At 44.2% G+C, this 20,830-nt stretch overlaps 1 protein-coding gene across 1 annotated transcript in view; it reads right to left on the bottom strand.

Annotated features, from left to right (window-relative positions):
• The window catches only part of recql5 (RecQ helicase-like 5), a 124,974-nt gene that overhangs the window by 48,944 nt on the left and 55,200 nt on the right, over nt 1-20,830 (bottom strand). The window contains exons 9-10 of the mRNA XM_084328428.1: nt 9,589-9,810; nt 5,745-5,856 (exon numbers count right to left, since the gene is read on the bottom strand). Of these exons, the coding sequence (XP_084184554.1) occupies nt 5,745-5,856; nt 9,589-9,810 (334 nt within the window). The remainder of the gene's footprint in view (nt 1-5,744; nt 5,857-9,588; nt 9,811-20,830) is intronic.

Here is a 20,830-nt window from a genome sequence, read left to right as displayed (position 1 = left end):
TGGCTCTGCTGTGGAGGTTGTGTTGCACAGTTTTCCTACAGCCTTGTGCCAATTCTGATGCACATGTGGGAGCGATTTACCACAAACTGCTCCGACAGGGGCCCCACAAACCCCTACCGTGCCTTCCTGCCTGTCTGTCTGCCTGCCCGTCTGCCCGTCTGCCCGTCTGCCCGTCCGTCCGTCCGTCTGCCCGTCTGCCCGTCTGCCCGTCCGTCCGTCCGTCCGTCTGTCTGTCTGCCCGTCTGTCTGTCTGCTTCCTGTCTGCCTGTCTATCTGCCTGCCTGCCTGTCTGCCTGCCTGCCTGCCCACAGCTGGCTGCCAGATGTGGACGGAGAACAGCCACAGTATAGCAGCAGGGTTGTTTTCACTGAAGCCCCTTTTCACACATTCACTGGACTCTTCCAACGTAGTAACTGGCACATTAATTGGAATGTGTGGAAACGCAAGCGGTCAATTATTCAGCTGGGGAGTTTACCCTCCCAGCCCCCACGTCCACGTAATGAGCAACTGAGCAACCCATCGTGTGAGAATAACACAGCAGATCATTGTTCGCAGAATTCCCACGGCGAGTGAGGTGTTGATTAGCGTAGACTAGCCAGGGTTCCCACAGGCATTGCAAAATTAAATTCAAGGACTTTCAAGTACTTTCCTAAGGACTATTTTTCATTTTAAAAGGGCATTTAAAAGGATACAATTCACTTTTAAATGCTATTTATTAGGGATGTCTGATATTATCGGCCGATATTGGCATTAAAATGTGATATAGGAAAATATCGGTATCGGTTTAAAAAAATATATATATATATTTTTTACATTTCTATAACCTTTATTTACCCAGCCAAGCAAGTAAGAACAAATTCTGATTTTATTTATTGTCAAAAGTATGCATAATGTTATGTTAATTCCACAACAAGACATATGTAATGTTAATTACCTGAAATTATTCCGTTTTTTGGGGGGGGAAGCCCTGCATATATCGGTATCGGTTGATATCGGTATCGGAAATTAAGAGTTGGACAATATCGGTATATCGGTAAAAAAGCCAATATCGAGCATCCCTCCTATTTATCCAATATTTGTGGCTTAAAACCAATTTCCGACAATTAGTTACACTAAGCCTTAAAGGATAACTCCACTATTTTGGGAAATTTGCTTATTTAACATCTTCCCTGGAGTTAGACAAGAAGATGCATACCTTTTTTGTCTCCGTGCGTGCATTTTAGCTTTGGGAATAGATGCTCCGTTAGCATAGCTTAGCTTCATCACTGGAAGTGAGGCAGGACAGTAGCCTTACAGTGCCTTACAGTGTATTGCAAGGTCTGACATTGACCAAACTTGATATGCATGACCTTGGTGGGCTCTAGGTCAACTCCTGAAAAGGGGGTCAATGTCAGACTTTGCAATCAAAAGTTAGGGGGCTAATAACCCTTGCCATAATTTCAGTGCGCCCCTAACTTTTGATTGCAAGGTCTGACATTGACCCCCTTTTCAGGAGTTGACCTAGAGCCCACCAAGGTCATGCATATCAAGTTTGGTCAATGTCAGACCTTGCAATACACTGTAAGGCACTGTAAGGCTACTGTCCTGCCTCACTTCCAGTGATGAAGCTAAGCTATGCTAACGGAGCATCTATTCCCAAAGCTAAAATGCACGCACAGAGACAAAAAAGGTATGCATCTTCTTGTCTAACTCCAGGGAAGATGTTAAATAAGCTAATTTCCCAAAATAGTGGAGTTATCCTTTAAGGTCCTAGGGGGACCCTGATTTTCTTTATCATAAATCGATCAATAGAGACCGTATTATCATATCTTGGGGTATCATTGGAAAACCACACTCATTGGCTACAAACAACCCTGTGCAAAGATTTTCGAGATCGCCAAATGATTGACGGAGCTAGAGCCCTGGGAGTCGGGGTTGGTAATGTGTACTTTTGCGTACTTTGGGGCACGCCTCACATATCGGCATGTAACTCGAGAACCGCTGAACGGATTTTGTTACCTGAAAGAGCAATCGACAGGCAAAAAATAGGGCTTTAATTATATCTATATATTGTTTTAGCATACCCGAGCCACTAGAGGTCGGCAAAGTGGCATCGCGAATCGTCCACATGTGGGCCCTTGGATGTTAACACATTAACTGCCACGGAGTTTGCATCTCATACCACTCTCTGCCACCACTCTAAGCCTATGGAGATGTTTACCTTCTTTGCAGGGCTATAACTTTTTAAATTGTATTGCTAAATTGACATTACTATGGCCCATTCAACATCGATTATCTATCGTTCAGGATGTAGGAACGTTATACTTTTTCATTCATACGAAAATACCGTCTAGAATATAAATATGTTTTTATCGTTTTCTGCAGTAATTCCTAGAACGTGAGTTATAGGCATAAACGCATATAGATTATCAACTGCCGTTTGTTGCCAATACACGCGATATTAAAAATTTCAACTGTACCTGATCCTAAACGTTATGACTGATCATGCGCAGATGAACGGGGGGGGGGGGGGTCGTTTATAATTCCGTGATAGTCAGTAAATGCTTTATGTAGTATGGGTGATATATTGATCAGAGCAGTTTGCATTAATAATAATAAACAATCACGCTGAAAATGCCGTCAGCATCCTCTTACCGTTCGCCGATGAAACTGGAGGAAAAAGATCCCACTTATTTGACGTGGATCGCCTAGATCCATTTCCGGTTTGTATAATAATAATAAACGCCCAAATCATATCGATTCTTGAGTTATGGCAGCGATCCATATGTACGGACGTGTGTCTAGAGTCCCGCAACAATATGTGAGTGCCGGACGCATTTCCCCGGTACACGGAGATCACCAGAGATCCATTTCCGGTTGTAACTCGCCCGATCACCACCAGGCGGCAGTATTGAAGCGTTGCAGAGTTGTGCAGGCTCCCACTGCATCAGCCGAGGCTGGGTGAGGGCATTCTGAATACCATGGCAAAAAAATGAAATATGATCTCAATAACGTCGTACGCCGTGGAATGGCAGAATTAGCATGACCTTGAAACACGTTGTACGACGTTTTTGCCGCAGGATGTGTTAAGAGGTTAATGTTTTTTTTATTTAAATTTTTTTAGCCAAGAGTAAAGACCATAACCCTATCAAAAACAGTAGTCAAAGTGTATATTTTCATTTTTACCGATGTTTTATACGATTTATCGGAAATAAGAATTTATCGAAAAAATGCGAATTATCGTAAAGCCGCAAGGAAATGACTAAATCCAGATTCAACCCTGCCATTGGAAAGAGGAGCATTTTCCCTATCCATAGATGTATGATTTGGCCATAATAAGGTCAAGGTCAAGTTCAAGGTCAAATATGAATTCATAATTAAAATCGATTATCATTTATTACTGTATCTACAAATCCTTCTGTTTAATCATCTTCCCTTTATTCATTTGCTTAGATTTTTTTTACACTTGATCTCAATAAGGTGGTGAATGAGCTCAGTGAGCGACCTCGGTTACACACAATTGTAACATGGTGTTATTCACCGGCACAGATGCAAAAATAAATCATAATTTATATTCTCCTTTTCTTCATTACAATTTACTCAAGCCTAACAGACACAATATTTCTGACACTGGAAATACATACCCCCAGGTCCCCAGATGTCCCTAGATACCAAGAACGTGCTAATTGACCTTGCAGAAGTGGAGCAATCTTCCATTTACTTAGGCATGCTTAGGTTAAGCTACAGCTTAACAGGTTAAAGAAAAAGAAAACAATTTCTTGATTCAGAACAATTTATCGTGGATGAACAAAACTTTCAATGTGAATGGTTGATTTTAATTTCAATGACTGTTTAAGCACCTTGTTAAAATTCCAGGCCTTGACTTTTGTTAGGTAAAAAATCAAGCACTTTAAGCACTTCAAGGACAACTTTTACAACGTATAACACGCCACATGTACCTTATGTATACTGCACCTGTGTATACTGTATACTACTTACTCATAGTATATATTCAGATTCTAGTGTTTATTGTAACCATATTTATTGTAATGTGTAATATAACTGATGATGATACAGACCCTCATCTGCACCTTTGATCACATGTTCTACTGTACTATAATTCCATTGCCTGTATTATGTCTTCTACCATTACCCTGCCCATACCTGTACCTCCCCTCCCCCCTCCTCCATGCTGAATTTCCCCAAGGGGATCAATAAAGGAATATCTTATCTTTTCCTGCTGAGTTACAGTAAATGAAAAACATATGGGTTGTGGATTTAAAAGTATATCTATGTATCTTCATTCTTTCCAATTCCAATCCGACCAGAAACACAGGAGGCTTTTGTCTCATGTAGATTTCAGAGAGTTCGCGAGGTGCGCCCGATATGTTCCAAAAAGTGACCACGTGAAGGCGCTCACCTGGGGTGGGGAGAGCCAGACTGCAGCAAAGTTGTAGGTTTATATCAAATGTGTGCTTCTCAGTGGTTCAGCCTGTATGAAACCATTATTAAGGGGTCATCGTGTGTTAAATAGGTCAGCATTTGCTCAATAACGCTTTGAAACGGGAGATGCTTTAAATATAAAGGCAAGATAATATGCTAGTTTGCTCCGGCTGTCTGACTGAAGATGAGAGAAGCTGGTTGCTCGCCATCCAAACTTTTGACAGAAATCAACAGTATATGAGTAATGCAAACGTTTTGGATTTATTGTAAACTATTTATATACAGTTTCACGGTGTAAAATCGTGTTTTTTTGCATAGTACAGAACACCATTAGTGGCTTATTTGACGGGAATACTGTTGGTCACTTATTTAATTTCACTTCAAATTAAATGTAATCAAATGGGAGCTCCGCCCACAATGCTATTCAGAACGCAGTTTAATGTAATGAAATGGGAGCTCCACCCACAATGCTATTCAGAACACAGTTTAATGTAATGAAATGGGAGCTCCACCCACAATGCTATTCAGAACACAGTTTAATGTAATGAAATGGGAGCTCCGCCCACAATGCTATTCAGAACGCAGTTTAATGGAATGGGAGCTCCGCCCACAATGCTATTCAGAACGCAGTTTAATGTAATGAAATGGGAGCTCCGCCCACAATGCTATTCAGAACGCAGTTTAATGTAATGAAATGGGAGCTCCGCCCACAATGCTGTTCAGAACACAGTTTAATGTAATGAAATGGGAGCTCCGCCCACAATGCTATTCAGAACTCAGTTTAATGTAATCAAATGGGAGCTCCGCCCACAATGCTGTTCAGAACACAGTTTAATGTAAGGAAATGGGAGCTCCGCCCACAATGCTATTCAGAACGCAGTTTAATGTAATCAAATGGGAGCTCCGCCCACAATGCTGTTCAGACCCAAATGATACTTTGATCAATTGGTAGAACAAACAGCCACTCAAATTGTAGCCAACCCGTGACACACAATGGCGTTTGTCAGTTGATGATTTGTTGGAGAGATGCCAGTCCAAATGGCACCTGCGTTTTTCATTCAAATGGCTCCTCCCCTTAAATAGGAGCCGACAATGAGGTTTTTGCATCCAAATGTTGCCCCAGGTCTCAACTACAACTGTGTGAAATCAGATTATTCTTTCCGTTTTGGCAGATCATCCCCCTACCTGTACCCTACAATAAACATAAATGGCGCCAACAACTTTTGTGTGTTTGTGTGTGTGTGTGTGTGTGTGTGTGTGTGTGTGTGTGTGTGTGTAGGTGTGTGTGTGTGTGTGTGTGTGCGTGCATATTGACGATTCACCTTCCTCATGTGCATCTGTTTCTTGTAGAGGTCCCCGAACACCTTCTTCCTCGTGGCGTTCTCCTCCTCTTCCCCGTCCCCGTCCCCACCGTCCTCCCACTCCTCGTCGTGCCTGGCGGACGTCAGACCAGTGTTATCAGTCTGTATTCAAGATTGGTCATGAGCAGTAAAACTCCTGTTTTTATACATAATCGGATTGTTTATAGTAATACTGTGCATGAGCATTACACTAGAGGTTCCAGTAATGGGCAGCTTGGATTACCAGGTCCAAAAACCAACGCTTTAAGGAGATCTTTTATTTTTAGATCATTAACTCTTTGGAATAACCCACCTCAAAACCTCTGCTGCATTTACAGTAGATTCACTTTTTAAAAAAGGAATCTTAAATTGTATTTAACACTGTAAAGCATTTTTTTTCTGCTTCTTTGCTTGCATATAATTTTAGCCATCTTAATTGTTAGTTTCGTTATGCATTGCAAATCAAATCCATGTCACCATGGTTACTCAACTAAATTAAATCAACTACTAGGAACCTCACAATCTGATTGGATTATGATTATCGGCATATGTGTAGATTTAGGGGGGGGGTTACAGGGTCACCCCCTATATATTGAGAAGAGGTGAATTTGTCCCCCTCAAGAAATATAGCTAAAGACAACCCCCTCCCCAAAAGAGGTAAACAAAATTGTCAAATGTAGTGGAAAATGTACCTTTATATATTATAATCCTAATGTATGTTACTGTATTTATTAGTGCTGTCAAACGATTAATTTTATTTTGTCAACTAATCAATTTTAGCATGGTGTTATTCACAGTCAAAGATAATAAAACAAATAATAAATGTATTATTGATATTCTCATTTGGTTCATTACAATTTACTCAAGCCTAGTAACAGACACAGTATTTCTGACACTGGGAATACATTCCCTGAGATCCATAGATGTCCCTAGAATCAGACACCAAGAACATGCAAATGGACCATTTAAAAAAAAAAATCTGTAAATGTTTATTCTACGTTATTATGGAATGAAATGAGATTAAAAGAAATTAAAAGAAATATTTAAATAAATGTTTTTTTTATAATTACTTTTGAGTTAATTTTCATAACGCGATAATTTGCTGTGTAATTAATTAATCTAATCAACGCGATAAACTGACAGCCGTAGTATTTATGACTGGGTCAACTTGTCATCTCTGGGAAACTGGTGTTCGAAGGTTCTGTGAGAATGGGACGTTTAATTTAATGTTTTGTTCAAGAATCAAGAGGTTTATTTGTCACATACATACCAGGGCATACAGTGAAATGAGTTCTTGATTTATTGTGATGTTTCTTCTTGACTTGTTTAAAGAAGACGTGTCCGGCCCATGGGGACATTAACCCATTCTCTGCCACGCTTATATCCATCGCTGTTTGATCTCTGCCAGCACTGTAAGTCTATGGAGATGTTCACCTTCTTTGCAGGGCTATAACTTTTTAAATTGTATTGCTAAATTGACATTACTATGGCCCATTCAACATCGGTTATCTATCGTTCAGGATGTAGGAACGTTTTACTTTTTCATTCACACATTCATACGAAAATACCGTCTAGAGTATAAATATGTTTTTATCGTTTTCTGCAGTATTTCCCAGAACGTGAGATATAGGCACAAATGCATATATTATTAGATCATCAAATGCAGTTTGATACCGATCGACGCTATATTAAAAATGTCAACTGTACATGGTCCTAAGGGTTATGACTGATCATGCGCGGGTGAACGGAGGGGGGGGGGGTCGTTTATAATTCTGTGATAGTCGTTAGATGCTTCATGTAGTATGGGTGTTATATTGATCAGAGCAGTTTGTATCGAAAATGATAAACAAAAACGCTGAAACTCACGTCAGTCTCCTCGTACCGTTGGGCAATGAGAGTGGAGCAAACAGATCCCAGTTATGTGGTGGGGATCTAGGCGATCCATTTCCGGTTTGTATATTACTAATACACGCCCAAATCATGTAGATTATTGAGTTATGGCAAAGATCCATATCCATGGTGTGTATTGAGTCCTGCGACGATAAACGAGTGGCCGGACGGAATAGGGAGACGCACCGGGATCACAAGAGATCCACTTCCGGTTGCAACTCGCCGATCAGCCACCAGGTGGCAGTATTGAAGCGTTGCAGAGTTGTGCTGGCTCACACAGCATCCGACAAGGCTCCGTGAGTGAAATATGAATACCATGGCGAAAATATTAAATTATGATCAGAATCACGTCGTATGCCGTTATTGGCAGAATTCGCATGAACTTGAAACCCGTTGTACGACGTTATTGGCGGGGAAAGGGTTAACGTGTGTTGTCGGGCCTTACAAATACATTTGATTTGATTTGATTTAACTTCACCAAATATTGCTCAATCACACCGTTTACAGAACAGAGATAACAGGCTTTTTTTTTGACAGGGGCATGGGGAGGGGTCTCTTGCTCTGACCCTTGTCCCCTGTCTCACGATGGGTGAGACGATGAGTGATGATTTACTCTGCACAGGGTCAGACATATTTGTATCTCCGTTGAATAAAGTCACGTATAAAGAAGGTCACAGTCTCCGTCTTGAGTTTGCTCCAACATTCGGTGACCTCTGACTAAGAATCCTGTTATTCTAAGAGACCCTGTTTTGAGTGTGGGCTCAGGCCTGCCCTCGCAGAAAACCGTCGACTACAATCTAAGGTAATTTCTTTTGTGGCTTTTTATTCTATATTTTACGTATTTCTGCGAAGGATGTTTTGACCGTACTCTGGACAGTACTCTCTCGAGTTTGCTCCAACACAACACATTTATATAACCGTCTTACCTGTAACTATAGAATAAATGTTTGAAAGCAATAGAGAAAGCCTGAGACATTATATTCCATTATATTTGTGTCAGCAAGTACCTGAATGTTGTCTTTTCCTTTACAAAGACCTTTCCACTACAAATTGGTGCAGAAAAGTACAACAGAATGCAGGAAATTAAGTGTTTGACGCTCAAACTTCCCTGGGGGAGGACCGGCAGAAGCCCTGCTTAAAGTGCCCCCCTCCCCCAACATTGAAACCAAACCCAACGCACTTGATTACCAGGACTATGATTTGATTATATTGACTCGATATTTGATTAGACCCTGTTTAACCTTCTGTAGTGTGGTAGTGAAAGGGTTAACATTTTGTAGTGTGGTAGTGAAAGGGGTAACCCTTTGTCGTGTGGCAGTGAAATGGTTAACCTTCTGTATTGTCGCAGTGAAAGGGTTAACCCTTCGGTAGTGTGGTAGTGAAAGAGTTAAGATATTATGGATTGCACGGTGCTAATTGCACCCTTACTTACAATTCATTATGAATTGAAAATGGGGGACCCTGATGTAAACAAGACGAAAGTCTTTCTCTGGTCTGCATCCCCTTAACAATTGTGTGTATTGAGCTGTACTGTATTGTACCCATTCTGCAATCTGTTAATAAAATGTTCAATCAATCAATCACCGCGCATATAAATTCATTAATCAATAATACTTTTTTCGGGGGAAAGCAATACTTTTATTCCGGATCTTTCTAAAAGCTCTATGGATGTATTATTTATATAAAAAAAATATAAAAAGATATTACTCTACATAAAAGTTGCATCTATAGCACCTTTAACTGTTGGTGGGTTTAAAATTAGCACACAATGCCAGAAGAAAATATTCATTATTGAATTGTGTGCATTGCATAAAAAAAGGTAGAATTATAATTATCGCATGAATGGATCATTTCATTGCGATTCATTGGTCATCAATGGCGGCAGATTCCAGACCGCTTCGTCAACGACCTCGCACGCGCTTCCTCGGCTCCCTACCTTTCGAAGCCGTAACCTTTCCTCCCTCCGGCGTAGAGGTCGCGGTCGAAGCCGAACGGGCCCGTGGGTTCTTTGCTGTGGGCGGCTGCGGTGCTGGTGGTGAGGCCCGCTCCCTTGGCCAGCTGGGCCCGGACCGCCTTGGGGTCCCGGCAGTAGTCGCAGGCCCTGGCACAGTCCGGCTTATCGTCACCAAAGAACTTGGAGATGGTGGCATGGCGGCAGCTGAGGGGGAAGGAGACAGACTGGTGACAGAAGTCCTTTACTAAATGTAAATGTAAATGGTGACTGATGACCCCCGACGTGTTTAGATGCCCCTACTGGAGGCAGAACTAAAACAAAACAACGTCTCGATTCTATTGGCAATGTTGTCATTTACTTCGGTCATGGATGGTCACCGGTGAGGACTTGTTGGAAAGGTGTGCTCGTCACCTGTGTAGCTGTAACATGCTTGTTACATTTCTTTGTACACTCGACATGACTGTAAAATGAGGTAAACCGCCATTGCCTTTCGAGTTTTAATAACGGTTTGAAATTAAAATCCCATAATGTATTTACCACATAGCTCACTGTCAAAACTCAAACAATATCACTAGACAGGCCTTGGACTACAACCCGCAGGGGAAGAGGGAAGCCGGTAGGCCGAGAAACACCTGGAGACGTTCCACACTCAAGACCTCAAGACCTAAAGAACATCGGAGTGAGCTGGCAAGAAGCAAAGGCCCTGGCCCAGAAGAGCGTGAGATGGAGAGCTCTGGTGGACGCCCTATTAGTGTTGTCACGATACTGGAATTTCGACTTCGATACGATACCTTGAAAAGTATCGATACTTTCGATACTTTCAATACCAAAAAATTTTATATATATATTTTTTTTTTAACAAATTTTGCTTTTGTTGCTGGTTGATTCTCCTCAGCTTCTCTCTGGTACTATACGAGAAGATAAATACACTTTTAAAACCCTTTGTTTATCTTTAGATCAGAGAGAGAGAGAGAGAGAGAGAGAGAGAGAAAGAGAGAGTGGCTGCTGGAGATTTTAAGTCTACTGAGCGCACCTTCCTAGTTATGACGAGAGAGAGAGAGAGAGAGAGAGAGAGAGAGAGAGAGAGAGAGATTTCTCCGGAGCTATGCTCGGAGCATTTATTAACGTTACATTTTCAACAACATTGCTGCTAATTGGACACTTCATGGAGGCGGGGTAATGTTGTGTCGAGTTCATGCGTGTACTGGTGTAGGATGGGCTCCGGCTCCGCTCGACCGAACGTTGGAAACGGGGTAGTTGTGTCGAGTTCATGCGTGTACTGGTGTAGTGGGCTCGGCTTGACGTTACTCCGTTTCCATGAAGTAATAGGTGGCCAGCTAGCTAGCATTAAGCTAACGGAGGAACGACAGCTAACGTTAGCTAATAATAGCGTTGTTTACAAACTGAAGACAGGGCTGCCTGCCCGGCTGTGAGGGGGAGGAGGCTGCAGCAGCTTGTGTCTGTTGCTCTGAGCGAGGAGGAGGAGGAGGAGGAGGAGGAGGCGGAAGGGCAAGGCTCTGGCAGCGCGTCTGTCTGTCAACAACTTGCGGGAGCAAGCCAGCTGGTACCGATACTGCAGAAAGTATCGGTACTTCGGGAAATGAGTATTGAAGCCGCTTTAAAGATTCAGTATCGATATGTATCGATACTTCGATATTTTTGACAACACTACGCCCTATGCCCCCCAACAGGGTAAAGAGGATTAAGTCAAGTAAGTCAAGTCACTGTCAAAACAAACTAGTCAGACTACTGCTTGGCCTTACTCCTAAAACCCACCTCACCCCTGCCCACTTTGACAACCTAGGATGGCTTAGAGTAGACGACAGAGTACAGCAACTTGCAATGGGCCTGGTCTACAAGATACACTACACGACCAAGGTACCCATGTACATGTCAAAATGCTTCCTAAAGGTCAGTGAATACCACGATCACAACACCAGAGGGAGTTCAACAAATCATGTTCAACCCACATTCGGCTCAAACAAGGGACTAAACACGTTTCGCAATTATGCCACAATAATGTGGAACGCCCTACCCACAGCCGTAAAGGAATGTGAATCCCTACTAGGGCTGCAGGATTTTGGGAAATAATCTAATTGCGATTTTTCTGACAGATATTGCGATTGCGATAAAATTTGCGATTATAATTTAAAAAAAATTAAGCAGCCCCACAGAGGTTTATTGTAAAAAAAAAATGCAGTCGTTTGTATTGAGCCGTACTGTATTGTCTGTATCCAAGTCAGTCAGAAGATCCTTAAGAACTTCTACTCATGCACAATAAGAGAGCATCCTGACTGGCAATATCACCTCCTGGTTTGGGAATAGCACCGCACAAGACCGTAGCAGACTACAGAGAGTGGCCCGTTCAGCCGAACTCACAATTGGAGGGGGGCTTCCCACTCTCCAGGGCATTTACAACAAGCGGTGCATGGGCAAGGCTAAGAGAATTATCAAAGACTCGAGCCACCCAAACAACTGCCTCTTTGAACTGCTGCGGTCAGGCAAGCGATACCGGAGTCTCATGGCAAGCACAGAGAGACTCAGAAGAAGCTTCTATCCCCAGGCCATCAGGATGCCTGAATACTTTAGACAACAAATGTTTGTTTCCGTGTCTCTGATTGGCCAGGTCATTTCTGGTCATGTGACATGTACGCCCAATCGTGGGACCGCAAGTGTCTACACTGGTTAAGCTTAGGCGCTCTTTCCAAGTTGGTTAAGGTTAGAGTTTATCTTAGAGCATTGCGATAGAACGCCTGCCCTTCTTTCGACGGTTAAGCTTAGGCACTCTTTCGAAGTTGGTTAAGGTTAGAGTTTGTCTTAGAGCATGGCGATAGAACGCCAGGTAGTTTGCAGGCTGTTAGACCCGGAAATAGGCGCAGAACTTGCTGTCCCACGATTGGCGCACATGTCACATGACCTGGCCAATCAGAGCGCAAAACTCGCACGCGGAAACAAACATTTGTTGTCGAAAGTATTCACGCCATCAAGATGCTCAACGAACAATAACACTATGTAACAACCATCAAATGCACTCACAGCACACGCATCCACACGCACACACTCACTTTAAACATACAACTCACTGCAGCACCCACTTTAACCACTTTAGTACACCTAAGCACACTTTATATTTATTGGTAAAGAATTTGCACTACAACCCATACCTCATTACACCTTACTGTAAATTGTACCTCATCCCACTTCTGCTTTGCACTGTATTGTATGGTAACTCATTTACTCTACTCTACATAGAGCATTGTATAATGTATATACTGTAGTGATTGTTAATGGTACATAATTCACCCACGGAACTATTGTTAGGAACAAGAGTTCCGCCCGGACATTATAGGAGGTGGCACTACCTGCCACCACGAGTCAGTCTTCTGCACGCAACGTAGCCGTAGCATGTTGTATTTGTGTACTGAATAAAAGCTGTTCGCTCTACCGAGCTACCGTCTCCGACTCCCATCTCTCGGCACTACACTGGTGACCCCGACATTGGTCTCGCTGAAGTATCAGGGACCGAACCGAACATGGCAAACGATGCCGTTATTATTCGATTGCCGGAGTTTTGGGAGCATTCTGCGGCGGCGTGGTTCGCGCAAACAGAGGCGCAGTTCGCCCTACGAGGGGTTGACGACGACGCCGCGAGGTATTACCACGTCGTCTCGAGCCTCGGGAGCACTACAGCGGCGAGGACGGTAGGCTTCATAACAGCTCCGCCTGCACGGAATAAATATGAGGCGTTTAAGACGCACCTACTCAGAATATTCGAGTTGTCACAGTCAGAGCGGGCCCGACGCTTGCTGGCCTTACGAGGCTTGGGGGACAGCAAGCCTTCGGAGCACATGGAGATGATGTTGAACCTGCTGGGTGCAGAACGGCCTGATTTCCTGTTTATCGAACTGTTTCTCAGGCACATGCCGCCACACGTGCAGACGGCACTTGCCAATACAGCGGCTACGGATCCCCGGGCTTTAGCAGAAGAGGCTGACCGCTTCTACCTGGCCACTCGACACTTTGCCCCAGGGCTAATAGCCTCGACATGCGGTTACACGCCGCAGGGGGGAGGGGCGAGGAAGATCAGGAGCAGCGCGGCCGCAGGCCTGTGTTATTACCACGCACGTTTCGGCGTGAGGGCGACAAGATGCCGTTCCCCTTGCACTTTCGGCATAACGCATAAACGCAGGCACCTGCGCCCAGTAGCAGCGGTGAGCGCAGGTATGTCGAACCGGCTGCTTTTCATTAGAGACACACTCTCCGGTTGCAAATTCCTCTGCGACACCGGAGCTCAGAGGAGCGTCCTGCCAGCTACAAAAGAGGACACCGCCGGCGATGATAGAGGTCCACGCCTGACGACCGCCAACGATACCCCTATCCGCACCTACGGTACAAGGACCGTGGAACTGTGTTTTGGGGGCCAGCGGTTCACGTGGGACTGCATCACGGCCGACATTTCGTTCCCACTACTCGGGGCAGATTTCCTGGGTGCACACGGTCTCCTCGTGGACATTAGACATGGCCGCCTAATAAACGCACAGACACGGGCTTCGTTGGCATGTGTCCGCGATGAGGCGACATACGGCGGCCTTCTTACAGCTTTCACCGACCACGAACCCCTCACGTTTTCTGAGTCAAGACACGTCGCCGAGAAGCCCAACGTCGTCATCGGAGCTGTACAGCCGGACCTCGACTACGTCAACAGGGGCTCGGAACAGGCCTCCGACCACGACATCCAGGCCCTCGGGACTGCAGATTCCAGGCTACGCCTGGAGGACGTCGCGATTGGTCACGCGGGTCCGACGCTGCTGTGTGACCTGTCCACCGGACACCCTAGCCCACAGGCCCCTGAGGACTGGCGAAGGCTCGCCTTTGAGGTGGGGTACAACCACCACAAGGTTGAACCCGCCCACGTAGACATTTCCCAGCCCTTAGAGCTGGCCCTCTCCCCCCGCCGAGGCCGTCCGCCGCTACTCCGGGACCCGCCAACGACGGAGCCGCCGTTGGCCTCGTCGACGTCTGTGCCCCCGGGTGTCGGGGAGGACACGGGCGCTTGCGCCGCCCCTACCTCCCCGCCCCTGGCTTTCCGCACTCACCGTGGCCGGTTCATGCCCCCGGGCGCCGTGGAGGGCGCAATCGCTTGCACCGCGCCCCGGGTTGTCCGCTCACGCCGCGGCCGGGTCGTTGTCTCTCCCCGCCGTGGAGATTTTGACCATGGTTGAATTCTGGGGGGGCTTGTGTAGTGATTGTTAATGGTACATAATTCACCCACGGAACTATTGTTAGGAACAAGAGTTCCGCCCGGACATTATAGGAGGTGGCACTACCTGCCACCACGAGTCAGTCTTCTGCACGCAACGTAGCCGTAGCATGTTGTATTTGTGTACTGAATAAAAGCTGTTCGCTCTACCGAGCTACCGTCTCCGACTCCCATCTCTCGGCACTACAATACTGAACATTTTTGTCTACGTACTTGACTTCTATTTTATACTTGCTATATTTATTTTATTATCTATTTTTGTCTAGCACAGTCTCTGGAGCAAAACAGAAAGAAGCATTTTGTATAAAAGTATTCTGTACTTCTGTATGACAACTAATAAAGAAACTTGAACTATTGTATCCATTCTGCAATCTGTTAATAAAGTTTTCAATTAATTAAGCAATGCGAACGGAAATTTGGCCCCATAATCACTCATGCGATCCGGATATGGCGCGAAACACAAAAAAAATATTCTACCCTACATAAATGGCATAATCATACTCCCTTATTCAATAACAATGCACTCTGGATAGAAAAACAACCTATAAGATTCCCTAGATGGGAAAAGCAAGGCATACACTCATTAGGCATAATAAAAAATATTGTTGGTTTCCTGTTGGTTGTCAGTTTGGCCATGGGTAGGTAGGGAATTTTTTTTTTTTTTTTTTTTTTTTTATTCTTTCCCACGGCGACTATGGATAGGGAATTTCTTTATTTAATTAAAATGTTCACAACAACATGGATGCATGTACTCTGCCAGCATGTTTAATATCCATAATACTAAATGTTTGACTAAGATTTCTATGAAACTTTATTCAAAAAAAAAAAAACATTTTTTTTTTAGATTTTTTTAAAAAAAAACTCATAAAATATATTGAGTCGCACCTAAATCGGCAGGGTCGGTCGGCAACCGGAAACCAACCATTATTTTTGTTAGGCCTTAGGAGACGTCTTCAATAAACAGGGTTTTTGTAGTTTCAATGAAATACGCAAAAAAATTTATCTCGCCAAGTCCACATATTACTTTTACGCACAGTTATTGGCATGTTTGAAGGCTCACGGTGTTCCATTAAATATACCAATTGTACACCACAGATACCACAAATTCTTCTATGAAAGAGAGACATCGAGAGGTTTTGTTTCAGATTTTTATCATCAATTACTAACGTCCTCATATGAATCCCTCCACCTAGACTCCGTCTGGAGGAGGGATATACCAGACCTGGAAAGTGATTTTGATTGGCAAGAAGCCTGGGCAAATATTCGATTCACATCAAGGAACCCGGACCATCAACAAATCAATCTTAACTATATTCACAGGACATACTTGACTCCTATAAGACTGAAAAAAATGGGTCTTATACAAGACTCCAAATGCTCCTTATGTACAAATGGGGACGAGGGGACATTTATGCACATGTACTGGGACTGCCCACCAGTTAAGATATTCTGGAAAGAGGTGACCCAGCAACCATCAAATCTCTTAACTTGGAATATACCTGTACACCCCTCTGTACTACTGCTGAATGATGTTTTTGAGTGTGCAGTACATCCACAGCTAAAGAGATTGGTTTTATCGGGTATCACAGTGGCTAAAAAGCTGATAGCATCACGATGGTTCCAACCGGAAAAAATGTGCCGAAAGGTCTGGATTATTACATATCTCGATGTGATCTATCAAGAAATATCTACAGCAAGAATTTTGGGTCTCAATGAATCCAAAATGACATTGTGGTTAGAAGTGGTGGAGAAAATAAAAGCTAGCATATAATGGTAATGTCTGGTTAGGAGCGAGGGAAAATGGATGGATTATCCAATGGGGGGTCCGGAAGGGGGGGGTACGAGCTGGAGCATATGTGTGTAGGTTTTTAGATAACAGGTATTAAGGGTAGATCCTATATAAAACAATTAACTAAAATGTGATTTCATTGGATGTGCACTGACAACTAATGCTTGTATATCTTATTGTGTGTTGTCATGTTTGTTTATGGGTTTGTTTAAAAAATTATTAAAAAAAAAAAGTTTTCAATCAATCAATCAGTCACGCACAGGATGTTATCTGGATACACCGGCCAGTACATCACTGATCAATAAACGATTGTGTAACAACCACCCGTCACCGTGATCAATGTCTGTGATCACCAGTTAAACGAGGCGACCTGGTCAGACACAAAGAGAATGATCACACTGCAAAGATATCACACTAATCTAAATGTAATCACACGCAGAGTAGGTTTGCATTTCTGTAACAAGCCTTAAGAGTGAGAAGTCTATATACTGGACCTCTGTAATGAAGCCTGCGTTTTAAGAGTGAGAAGTCTATATAGAACTTCTGAAGCCTACGTTTTAAGAGTGAGAAGTCTATATAGGACCTCTGTAATGAAGCCTGCGTTTTAAGAGTGAGAAGTCTATATAGGACCTCTGTAATGAAGCCTGCGTTTTAAGAGTGAGAAGTCTATATAGGACCTCTGTAACGAAGCCTGCGTTTTAAGAGTGAGAAGTCTATATAGGACCTCTGTAACGAAGCCTGTGTTTTAAGAGTGAGAAGTCTATATAGGACTTCTGAAGCCTACGTTTTAAGAGTGAGAAGTCTATATAGGACTTCTGAAGCCTACGTTTTAAGAGTGAGAAGTCTATATAGGACCTCTGTAATGAAGCCTGCGTTTTAAGAGTGAGAAGTCTATATAGGACTTCTGGAGCCTGCGTTTTAAGAGTGAGAAGTCTATATAGGACTTCTGAAGCCTACGTTTTAAGAGTGAGAAGTCCATGGCTGACAGATCCAGTGAGAGAACAAAGACAGGTCCTGAGAGCAGCTGAAAGGAAGTATAGAAAGTCACGCCTCACTGCTGACATCGACACATATCACAACCTCTTGTTAACATTCTCCAAAACCATTACTAATGCCAAAGCTTCTTTCTTTCACCATAGGATCGAGGCCTCTGCCAAGAATCTTCGCAAACTGCATGCTACCATGTCCTCCCTCCTCACTCCCCCCCCACCCCCCCCTCCCTCATCTTTCTCTGCCGAAGACTTTGCGATCTTCTTTGAGGAAAAAGTGGAGAACATCCGCAGCTCCTTCTCCCAACCCCCACCCATTCCAAATGCTGAATCGAGAACCTCATCCTTCACTCTGTCATCTTTCTCTCCCATTACAGAAGCCGAGACCCTGACACTGGTAACGTCGAACCGTCCGACTACATGCCAGCTGGACCGGCTACCTTCCCCACTCCTCCAGTCCATAGCACCAGACATCCTCCCATTCCTAACTGCAACCATCAACTCCTCACTCAACTCGGGGGTGGTCCCCACCTCCCTAAAACAAGCCAGAGTCACGCCCCTCATAAAAAAACCATCCCTGAACCCTACCGTCATAGGCAACTACCGTCCTGTCTCTCTTCTCTCCTTCCTTTCTAAAACACTTGAACGTGCTGTATCCAACCAACTTACTGCTTATCTCTTACAGAATGACCTCCTAGACCCTAATCAGTCAGGCTTCAGGACTGGTCACTCCACAGAGACAGCCCTCATTGCGGTCACAGAGGCACTTCACTTAGCAAAAGCGAAAGGCCTCTCCTCTGTCCTGATTCTCCTAGATCTATCTGCAGCCTTCGACACAGTCAACCACCAGATCCTCCACGCGGCCCTCGCAGGAATGGGAGTGGCTGGCTCTGCGCTGACATGGTTGTCATCATACCTCAATGACCGCTCCTACCAAGTGTCATGGAGAGGGACCCTGTCGGCCACCCGCCCCCTGCGGACGGGTGTCCCCCAGGGCTCGGTTTTAGGACCCCTTCTCTTCTCCCTCTACACTAAATCACTGGGTAACATTATCACGTCTCATGGCTTCTCCTACCACTGTTATGCCGACGATACTCAACTCTTCCTCTCCTTCCCTCCCTCAGATATCCACGTCTCTGAGCGGATCTCGGCCTGTCTGTCCGACATCTCCGCCTGGATGACGACCAACCACCTCAAACTGAACCTAAGCAAAACAGAATTGCTCCACCTGCCGGCCAAATCCTCCCCCCTGACCGACCTTTCCATCACAGTCGAGAATGCAGCTGTGACCGCGTCCCCGACCGCCAAGAACCTTGGTGTTGTCCTCGACGACCAGTTGAACTTCTCTGCTCACATCGCAGCGACAACCAGAACCTGCCGATTCCTCCTGAGCAACGTCAGAAGGATACGCCCCTTCCTGACAAAAGAAGCCACCCAACTCCTCGTCCAATCAACAGTCATCTCCCGCCTCGACTACTGCAACGCACTGCTCGCTGGCCTCCCGGCCACTGCCACTAAGCCTCTTCAACTCATTCAGAACGCAGCGGCCCGCCTGATCTCAAACCTACCGAAGTCGGCCCATGTCACCCCACTTCTTAGGGACCTGCACTGGCTCCCCATTGCTGCACGAATCCGCTTCAAGGCCCTTGACCTAGCATACCGTGCGGCAAAGGGAACTGCTCCCGCCTACCTCCGGTCAATGGTCTCTAACTACACACCCTCAAGACCCCTACGCTCTGCATCTTCTGGCCGCCTCAGACCTACTCCTATCCAAGCTCCGGGAGGGTCATCAAAGAGAAGTCGCCTATTCTCAGTCCTTGCCCCACAATGGTGGAATGAACTACCCACCCCAGTTAGGACAGCCGAAACACGTCCAATCTTTCGCCGTCGACTAAAGACTCACTTCTTCAACCATTATCTGAATTTAAAAAAAAAATTAAAAAAAAATAAAAAAATCTAACCCTAACTAACCATACTGTCATGCACTTGTCCTAATAAACTAACCTACACTGTAGCACTCAACACTTTGATGAACATTGTTACTCAGCTGATAAAGTTGTGCTCTTCCTGATGGCTTGTCGTACAGAACTTGTAAGTCGCTTTGGATAAAAGCGTCAGCTAAATGACTAAATGTAAATGTAAATGTATATAGGACCTCTGTAATGAAGCCTGTGTTTTAAGAGTGAGAAGTCTATATAGGACTTCTGAAGCCTGCGTTTTAAGAGTGAGAAGTCTATATAGGACCTCTGTAATGAAGCCTGCGTTTTAAGAGTGAGAAGTCTATATAGGACCTCTGTAATGAAGCCTGCGTTTTAAGAGTGAGAAGTCTATATAGGACCTCTGTAATGAAGCCTGCGTTTTAAGAGTGAGAAGTCTATATAGGACCTCTGTAATGAAGCCTGTGTTTTAAGAGTGAGAAGTCTATATAGGACCTCTGTAATGAAGCCTGCGTTTTAAGAGTGAGAAGTCTATATAGGACCTCTGTAACGAAGCCTGCGTTTTAAGAGTGAGAAGTCTATATAGGACCTCTGTAATGAAGCCTGCGTTTTAAGAGTGAGAAGTCTATATAGGACCTCTGTAATGAAGCCTGCGTTTTAAGAGTGAGAAGTCTATATAGGACCTCTGTAATGAAGCCTGTGTTTTAAGAGTGAGAAGTCTATATAGGACCTCTGTAATGAAGCCTGCGTTTTAAGAGTGAGAAGTCTATATAGGACCTCTGTAATGAAGCCTGCGTTTTAAGAGTGAGAAGTCTATATAGGACCTCTGTAATGAAGCCTGTGTTTTAAGAGTGAGAAGTCTATATAGGACCTCTGTAATGAAGCCTGCGTTTTAAGAGTGAGAAGTCTATATAGGACCTCTGTAATGAAGCCTGCGTTTTAAGAGTGAGAAGTCTATATAGGACCTCTGTAATGAAGCCTGTGTTTTAAGAGTGAGAAGTCTATATAGGACCTCTGTAATGAAGCCTGCGTTTTAAGAGTGAGAAGTCTATATAGGACCTCTGTAATGAAGCCTGCGTTTTAAGAGTGAGAAGTCTATATAGGACCTCTGTAATGAAGCCTGTGTTTTAAGAGTGAGAAGTCTATATAGGACTTCTGAAGCCTACGTTTTAAGAGTGAGAAGTCTATATACTGGACCTCTGTAATGAAGCCTGTGTTTTAAGAGTGAGAAGTCTATATACTGGACCTC

This window comes from Notolepis coatsorum (genome assembly GCF_963971535.1).
Source record: "Notolepis coatsorum genome assembly, chromosome: 14".
NCBI lineage: Eukaryota > Metazoa > Chordata > Actinopteri > Aulopiformes > Paralepididae > Notolepis > Notolepis coatsorum.
The sequence above is the reverse complement of the archived record's forward strand: the minus strand, read 5'-3'. Positions and strand labels throughout refer to the sequence as shown.